At 39.3% G+C, this 9,719-nt stretch overlaps 1 protein-coding gene across 1 annotated transcript in view; it reads left to right on the top strand.

Moving 5' to 3' along the window:
• The first annotated feature begins 958 nt into the window (after positions 1 to 958).
• Positions 959 to 9,719, top strand: part of pcp4b (Purkinje cell protein 4b) — a 45,822-nt gene continuing 37,061 nt past the window's right edge. Inside the window, exon 1 of the mRNA XM_021588126.2 lies at positions 959 to 1,280. Within this exon, the coding sequence (XP_021443801.1) occupies positions 1,272 to 1,280 (9 nt within the window). The 5' untranslated portion in view covers positions 959 to 1,271. The remainder of the gene's footprint in view (positions 1,281 to 9,719) is intronic.

The following is a 9,719-nucleotide window of genomic DNA, read 5'->3' as shown; positions in this document are numbered from 1 at the left end:
GGGCTCTGTGCAGGGTCAGTCAATCTCAACAAACCATTTCTGTATGGACTTTGCTTTGTGCACGGGAGAATTGTCATGCTGAAACAGGAAAGGACCTTCCCCAAACTGTTGCCACAAATTTGGAAGCACAAAATTGTCTAGAATGTTAGAATGATTGTATGCTATAGCATTATAATTTCCCTTCACTGGAACTAAGGGGCCTAGCCTGAACCATGAAAAACAGCCCCAGAGCATTATTCCTCCTCCGCCAAACTATACAGTTGACGCTATGCATTGGGGCAGGTAGCGTTCTCCTTGCATTCGCCAAACTCAGATTTGTCCTTTAGATTGCCAGATGGTGAAGCGTGATACATCACTCCAGAGAACGCATTTCAACTGCTCCAGAGTCCAATGGCGGCGAACTTTACACCACTCTAGCTGACGCTTGGTATTGGATATGGTGATCTTAGGCTTGTATGCTGCTGCTCTGCCACGGAAACCCATTTCATTAAGCTCCTGACAAACAGTTATTGTGCTGACAAACAGTTAGTGTGCTGAAGCTGCATCCAAAGGTAGTTTGGAACTTGGCAGTGAGTGGTTTTTTAAAGCATTATGCATGCGCTTCAGCATTTCTGTGAGCTTGTGTGGCCTACCACTTCGCTGTTGCTCCTAGAAGTTTCCACTTCACAATAACAGCACTTACAGTTGACCAGGGCAGATCTAGCAGGGCAGACATTTGACGAACTGACTTGTTGAAAAGGAGGCATCCTATTTACTGCCAATGTTTGTCTACGGAAATTGCATAGCTGTGTGCTCGATTTTATATACCTGTGAGCAACGGGTGTGGCTAAAATAGCAGAGTCCACTAATTTGAAGCGATTTTCACATACTTTTGGTGATGTGGTGTACATTGTAGGTTCCTCGCTCTGCGTAAGAAGCGATGCACAGTGATAGAATAATGACATGGCAAATTCATAAAATGCCTCTCCCTGTTTGAATTCATGACCTAACGCTTGTCAGAAAGAAAATAACCACTGTTTTTTGAATATAATGAAAAAAGCTTACACAGTCTATGAATATTTTAAAGAGTTGGGTGGTGACATGTGAGACAAATTTGCCGACGGCATTCCTATTGGTTTAGTGGGAACGTGATGACACAGGAGTTCGGCATAATACTTTAAAAAGGTTCTCTGTCAGTGGTGAGCCACTGTGAAAAAGACGACCGTTAACTCCTGATAGGCAAACTCAAGCGTTGGAAACCGAGAGCAACCTCGAGATTACTACTGAACATCATGAGTGAGGTAGGATACTTTATTTTCTTTATGAAAGAAATGAGAATGGAGAAGTATTTACACACGGGCGCAGCTCTTGTATGAATAGCCTAGTTCTGAATAAATGGCGATACCCATCTTTTAACAATCCCCATGGTCCATAACCGACGGATTGCTACCAGCTACCAAATGATGTGATTTATTTACCTTGAATTTGATGTGATGTATTTACCTTTAATCCACTGATGCTGCGAACAGACATGATTCACGTTTGCAGTTGGATGCTGCAGCATCAAAGTGCCGCGCCGCAACGCTCAGTTTGTTTGGAACTCCGCGGGCGCATCTATACTGTACTACCCTCAACTCATCCCACCTGCGGTTTAAACGGGTTTACGGTGGACTAAACAATGTAAGCCTACCCTTCATTCATGGGCACTGAGTTGCAATATGACCACGAAGCTCTTGTTCATGCCTTTACAATATATAAATTCGGAAGCTTACTTGTTTTTCGATTACATGTGGCATATACACTGGAACTGTACCAATTGGAACAGGTTTTAAGTAATTGTTGCATGGCCAGGTGAATTCCGGATGCCTAGTGTATATTAATTCATTTCTAATCTTAGGCCAATGAGTGTATTGAGAATATCACAGATCAATATGTCTTATAAAGATGAACTTTTATTTAGATACAATGTCAAGGATCCCTCACCATGAATTGCAATGGCCAATATACTATAGCCTTCTGTAAACATTTCTTAACGATTTCCTCGAGGAACAAATAACTTAATGACTGCCATGAATATGTTTCTTATCATTCATTCGACAACGAAGGATGTTTTCATCTCAAATCATATAAACTACTGTACCTCTGGCAGTCTATATGTTAGGTGGTTGGTGAGATTGGTTATTGGCTACTATACCCTCAATATAGCTGTAACCAGCACGGTCCTAGGCAACAAGAGCACAACCAATCTCACAGGGGTTTACAGCTTGGAATGGAAAACTGCTGTTAGGTTTTCCCACAGCTAACTGGCCTCTGATCCTTAGTCACAGATGTTCCAGCTTGATTCCTTTCAAAGTGGTTGGAGGGGGATATTAATAGCATCTTTTTTTCAGCCAGAGCAAGAACATTTTATCTGGCAGGGTCTCTCTCAAAAGTTCATTATTGAATATTCGCACATTGGTGGAGGTCATAAATCCCTTTTGCAGCTATGGTGTTAATAGCGTGCCTATATTTGACAATGTCATAAACTTTAGTGTTAATCGAGTTTCATAATGTCATAAACTTTAGTGTTAATCGAGTTTCATAATGCCATAAACTGTAGTGTTAATGGAGTTTCATAATGCCTTAAGCTTTAGTGTTAATGGAGTTTCATAATGCCATAAACTATCGAGTTTCATAATGCCATAAACTGTAGTGTTAATCGAGTTTCATAATGCCATAAACTGTAGTGTTAATCGAGTTTCATAATTCCATAAGCTTTAGTGTTAATAGAGTTTCATAATGCCATAAACTGTAGTGTTAATCGAGTTTCATAATGCCTTAAGCTTTAGTGTAAATGGAGTTTCATAATGCCATAAACTATCGAGTTTCATAATGCCATAAACTGTAGTGTTAATCGAGTTTCATAATGCCATAAACTGTAGTGTTAATCGAGTTTCATAATGCCATAAGCTTTAGTGTTAATAGAGTTTCATGCCATAAACTTTAGTTTTAATCGAGTTTCATAATGCCATAAACTGTAGTGTTAATCGAGTTTCATAATGCCATAAACTGTAGTGTTAATCCAGTTTCATAATGCCATAAACTGTAGTGTTAATCCAGTTTCATAATGCCATAAACTTTAGTGTTAATCGAGTTTCATAATGCCATAAGCTTTAGTGTTAATCGAGTTTCATAATGCCTTAAGCTTTAGTGTTGATGGAGTTTCATAATGCCAAAAACTTTAGTGTTAATAGAGTTTCATAATGCCTTAAGCTTTAGTGTTAATCAAGTTTCATAATACCTTAAGCTTTAGTGTTAATCGAGTTTCATAATGCCATAAACTGTAGTGTTAATCGAGTTTCATAATGCCTTAAGCTTTAGTGTTAATGGAGTTTCATAATGCCTTAAGCTTTAGTGTTAATAGAGTTTCATGCCATAAACTTTAGTGTTAATCGAGTTTCATAATGCCATAAACTTTAGTGTTAATCGAGTTTCATAATGCCATAAACTGTAGTGTTAATCGAGTTTCATAATGCCATAAACTTTAGTGTTAATCGAGTTTCATAATGCCATAAACTGTAGTGTTAATCGAGTTTCATAATGCCATAAACTGTAGTGTTAATCGAGTTTCATAATGCCATAAACTTTAGTGTTAATCGAGTTTCATAATGCCATAAACTTTAGTGTTAATCGAGTTTCATAATGCCATAAACTGTAGTGTTAATCGAGTTTCATAATGCCTTAAGCTTTAGTGTAAATGGAGTTTCATAATGCCATAAACTATCGAGTTTCATAATGCCATAAACTATCGAGTTTCATAATGCCTTAAGCTTTAGTGTAAATGGAGTTTCATAATGCCATAAACTATCGAGTTTCATAATGCCATAAACTGTAGTGTTAATCGAGTTTCATAATGCCATAAACTGTAGTGTTAATAGAGTTTCATAATGCCATAAACTGTAGTGTTAATAGAGTTTCATAATGCCATAAACTGTAGTGTTAATCGAGTTTCATAATGCCATAAACTTTAGTGTTAATCGAGTTTCATAATGCCATAAACTTTAGTGTTAATCGAGTTTCATAATGCCATAAACTGTAGTGTTAATCGAGTTTCATAATGCCATAAACTTTAGTGTTAATCGAGTTTCATAATGCCATAAACTGTAGTGTTAATCGAGTTTCATAATGCCATAAACTTTAGTGTTAATCGAGTTTCATAATGCCATAAACTGTAGTGTTAATCGAGTTTCATAATGCCAAAAACTTTGCCACTGTGTCACATTACAATTTTGAAGGTCCAATGCAGTTTTCATCTCAGTATCAAATGATTTCCAGGTAACAATTAAGTACCTTACTGTTTTTAATCAAAATGGTCAGTAGTGCTGAGCATTAGTGCTTTCTGAGGTCGGTTCAGTTTCGGTTCTAATATGCAAAAATTATTAAGGTTTTTTATTTCGGTTTTATTTATTTTTTACCTTAAAGGTATAATGAAATCTACCTTTTTTTTAAAGTAAGCATTCACTTGTCAAAACATTGAAAATATTCCATTGTCTTTGTTAGGGCCACATTGGGTAGACATCAATGGAAAAATAGGAAATTACTATGAAATTAAATATTTCAGTTGTGTATATTACTAAATCTCTGCTCAGGCAGTAGCAGTCTGCCAGCCAAACCATCTACAGTATGTGCTCCACATACTGTACTGTCATTAGTCATCCTATTTAGCCAGTCTGCCTAAGTAGCCTATGTTGCAGAGCTGTCTGACGAAATCATTTGACTAGTTCTTCAAAGTAGATATGGCATACTTTCACGAACTGTCTCTGTCCATCTCATTGTTGTGTTGTGTACATTCCACTCTCATGCGGTGTGTGTGTCTAACGTAACTAGCAGGCGTAAAAGTGTGTCCGTCCACAGATCTGTATATAATGATGAGAAGCTCATGTCTCCACCCTAACAATGGGAGTCGTTGTCCCAAAGGCGGGAAGACAAGCGACAAGTTTATATCCAAAATAAGCCCATAGAAACACATTGGGCTTATTTTGGACACACTGGTGAGAATAAAAGCTTTTGCTTTGCCTTTTCCTCTCTGATCCATCTCCGTCCGAGACTGAAAACTGGCAAAACGGATTATGGGATTGTAGTTAATTACCACTTTTCTGAGCTGAACTAGGTTGAATATGTGTTTAATGAATACAACTCCCTTCAACCCAGAGTCCCACACGGTTCTTGCCTTGATTTCTGTAATGTTGATCTGAAACTGCATGCTGGGCTCACAATTTTTTTTTAAATTCAAGTAATTTAACCGATGTAGGTCAATTAGTTGTTTAATAACAGAAGAAAAACTAAAATGTTGGTTAATCTCTCAGCAGTAATGGTAAAAAATCAACAAAAATAGCTTCTTAGCAAGAACAATTTCTCAAGCAAGAATTTTGCTAGGGCTGTCTGGGAGTGGTCTGAACAGGGAAATGAAAACTGAAAACTAGCTGTTATTAGCAGAGAGATTTGGAACTCTCTTTCTTATTGGTCTATTAACTAATTTACTCCTTGGTGATGTCAAAACTCCATTCCACCAAAACAGGCTGAAAGCAGCTCTTCCACTAAAAGGTAATTATCATAGTTTTCACAATTTCACAGTATTAGTCTAATCTCATAGTCTGTAAATATATATAAAACACAGGGAAATCACATTTTTGACTGCACTGGCCTTTAAGTAATTTGACTGACAGCTTGCAATACACATATTTAGGGGCTAAAGTATTCTGAATTGTCACCATATTGTCTGTGAAGTCAAAGATGTTCAGCTCTCAATTCTGCTGAGAAGTCAGTCACACTTGTGGAAAGATTAATGAAGGCTTTTCTGCCACCAAGGGAATTAACAGGCTTAGTGCTCTTACTGTGACATTCTGTCTTCAGAACATGGGTGACAAGTTAGCAGACAAACCACTTGAGTTTACTCACACATTTAGGCTGGTACACTATATATGCAAAAGTATGTGGACACCCCTTCAAATTAGTGGATTCGGCTATTTCAGCCACACCCGTTGCCGACAGGTGTATCAAATCGAGCACACAGCCATGCAATCTCCATAGACAAACATTGGCTGTAGAATGGCCTTACAGAAGAGCTCAGTGACTTTCAACGTGGCACCGTCATAGGATGCCACCTTTCCAACAAGTCAGTTTGTCAAATTTCTGCCCTGCTAGAGCCGCCCCGGTCAACTGCAAGTGCTGTTATTGTGAAGTGGAAATGTCTAGGAGCAACAAGTGCTCAGCTGCAAAGTGGTAGGCCACACAAGCTTACAGAACAGGACCGCAAATGCTGAAGTGCGTAGCGCATAAAAAATATTCTGTCCTTGGTTGCAACACTCACTACTGAGTTCCAAACTGCCTCTGGAAGCAACGTCAGAATAAGAACTGTTTGTCAGGAGCTTCATGAAATGGGTTTTCATGGCAGAGCAGCCGCACACAAGCCTAAGATCACCATGCACAATGCTAAGCGTCAGCTGGAGTGGTGTTAAGCTCGCCGCCATTGGACTCTGGAGCAGTGGAAATGCGTTCTCTGGCGTGATGAATCATGCTTCACCATCTGGCAATCCGACGGACGAATCCAGGTTTGGTGGATGCCAGGAGAATGCTACCTGCCCCAATGCATATTGCGAACTATAGTGCGGAATAATGGTCTGGGGCTGTTTTTCATGGTTCAAGCTGGCCCCTAAGTTCCATTGAAGGAAACTAAGAGGCATGAATTGGAACGCCGACTGCAAGCCAGGCCTAATCGCCCAACATCAGTGCCTGACCTCACTAAGGCTCTTGTGCAAGTCCCTGCAGCCATGTTCCAACATTTAGTGGAAAGCCTTCCCAGAACAGTGGAAGTTGTTATAGCAGCAAAGGGAAGACCAACTCCATATTAATGCCCATGATTTTGGAATGAGATGTTCAACGAGCAGGTTTCCACTTATTTTTGGTCATGTAGTGTAACACACAGACTCTGAGGTAGACTGAAGCGAGGATGAGACTGTCACTTTGAGGACATTTTGTGCTGAAAATAACATCTGAGTTGTGGAAGAAACCTGCTGGGCATGTGTGCGCGCCTGTGTCCGCCCGTGTGTGTGTGCCCGCGTGTATGTGTGTGAGGTTTGCTTGAGAGCACTGCGGTCCCTGAGGATCTGCATCAGCAGCAGACTGTTAACCTCGCGAGACACTGTGGATCCTCTCTTAAGACACAGGCTAAGGGAGGCTTCCAGCCTAACAATTCCCTGGGACAGGAAGCTGCTCCAAGTTAATGCAAGGACCAACCGAGGTTTTTCAAATACATATTTATTTACAGTCTGGTGCTCTTCATTTCTCATGTCTTATGAGACGTGGTCAGTAGATGATAAACCTGGATTAGGGTAAAATGATGAGACGGAGAAACGTTAGTACTGTTCAGTAGTGGTCATTCTCCAAGATTTATTCAAATATTGTTAATCATTTTTGTTGTCAAAATCAATTATCCATTACAAATCTATTGTAGTATTACATCTGCACATTTCATATTATAGTATCAAAAATAAAAGTTATCGGGTTCAAAAACGATCACCATACATCTACACATTCACATTATATGTGAATGTACTCAATGTACTATCACTGTCAATTTCGAAAATATTTAAATTACTGGATGCCTGTGCTAAACAATGCTACAACCATTACATTATAAACCACAAACATGTAAGCTAACATTGAATGAAACCAACTATAGTTCGCAAACGCACTTTTGTACATGGCGCTGTAATATACAATTTACCTTATTTTAGCGCCCAAAAAACGTAATACTTCCATGTCAACTGTAATATGAATACCATTGTAAAGCACAATTTCTCCCCTTTCCAGCAAAATAAATGACGAGACCTTCATGCTGCCAGTCTCTGCATAATTGAATAAGGCAATGAGCTCTGTTGGGTCTTTTTAAAAATGGCGGGTGGGGAAGCAAAACCTACTGCGTGATCGGGAAAGGTTGAGAAGTCGTGTGGGGAAACGGCTTTTTTCACCCGATCTGTCCAATTTATCACCTCTAAAATGTAAATTAAACACTATAAATAGTTTATAGAATTTGAAGGTTTGTGTCGAATTTGAATCGGGTTTTTAGGGCAGCGCTAAAGTTATCTTCAGAAGTAAACAGCGGCTGTCGCGAATTTTGAGAGTCATGACGCAAAAAATTAATGCATTCAGTTGTTCAATTGACTAGGTATCCCCCTTACCCTGTCCGTGTTCCTTTCTTGTTTTAATCTACAAGATAATCGCTACACCTGGTGGAGAGAGGCTGTATGACACAGAATTATTTGTATTATGTGTGCTTTACGTTACATCATGACACGTCACAATTTATCGTACAACGTCAGAGGTGTCCGCTTTTTCAATTTTTCTATCGTGCCATTACCATGTCAATCAACGCTTGAATAGAAACGTAGTTCACACTCCAGTTTTTGATGCCAACACAGTCGCTACAGTCCCATTAGTTTTCATTGCAGCCTCATTTGAATACCGGGCTTGAGCAAATTTCTACGGAATGGGTTAGTCAACAGTAGCCTAAATTTGGTTAGCATCAAGCTAGCAAACTGTCAAACGCTATTTTCGGTTAAAACTCCCTTCAATTGCCTTCAAACATCACCAAACCCACAGACTATGCAGTTAACCATGTTACCTCAATATTTTGAGTCATATTGCACTTTTGCTCATTACATACTTGAATTAACAGGGTAAAATGATGAAACATTTGTAGTGTTCAGTAGTAGGCAAGTCCTCACAATCTCACTAACGCTCCCCATTGGCATCACAGCTCGCCCTAGCGGCAGTAATCATATACATTACTTTAAGGGCAAATACCTGGGAGGCCTAGAAAATTATACAAATGATTGGCCCCATAAAATAACAAATGAAATAAAACATAAAAAATATGACCATACATATTTGTGTGTCACATTAGCTTGGCCTCAAAAGGTAGATTTGGAAAGGAAAGGAATTTGCAATGGAATTTGCCTCATTGTGTTTAGGCTACAGCTGTTTATCCAGCATTGTTCATCCCAATGAAAATGAAATGTGTATATTACACAACAGGAATTATAACAGGTCTTGAATTATTGAACACTTGCCAGTCCTGACCTAAGGGAAAGGAAACGTCCTTTGTAAGATATGCAAGGCAAACTGAGCCTCCCATATGCAGCTGATTCAGAGAAGTGTAATTTCGGTGAGGATACGTCCAGTGTGGTTGGCGTACAGAATTCAAAGAGGTTTTTCTGTTTAGTTCATATGTTTTTCAGGCCCATGCAGAGCAGAGTTGTTCTCAATCAAAGTCGGCTGCCTCTCCCCCACCAAGCTTGACATGAAGCCAGTAATTGAAGCACAGTAGCCAGCACGTTCTGGATTGAATACCCTAGCTCTGGTCAGCAATGCAGCATTCTGCTCTCTCCCCCTCCTCTCCTCCTCTCCCATCGTCCACACGTACTTCCTCTCAGCACATTGTAGAAGTGCACAACTCTGGGCTATTATTTTGACAGCGAATGAAAGGCTGTCAGAAAATATATTTCTTAGCCAGGCTTTTAGTCTAATGAATCTACTTTTCAGGGATTAAACATTCAGTTGAATAACCTGAATGTCAAAAGCTTTAGACTAATGAAATAATGAAAAGACAAGCTGGACTGAACTAGCATTCTTTGGAAATGCAGATAGCTACTTTCCCGATACTCCCAGTCTTTCCATGACCTAAAGCAGGCCTCTCAAAC

The sequence above is a fragment of the Oncorhynchus mykiss genome, chromosome 27 (assembly GCF_013265735.2).
Source record: "Oncorhynchus mykiss isolate Arlee chromosome 27, USDA_OmykA_1.1, whole genome shotgun sequence".
Classification (NCBI taxonomy): Eukaryota; Metazoa; Chordata; class Actinopteri; order Salmoniformes; family Salmonidae; genus Oncorhynchus; species Oncorhynchus mykiss.
The sequence above is the reverse complement of the archived record's forward strand: the minus strand, read 5'-3'. Positions and strand labels throughout refer to the sequence as shown.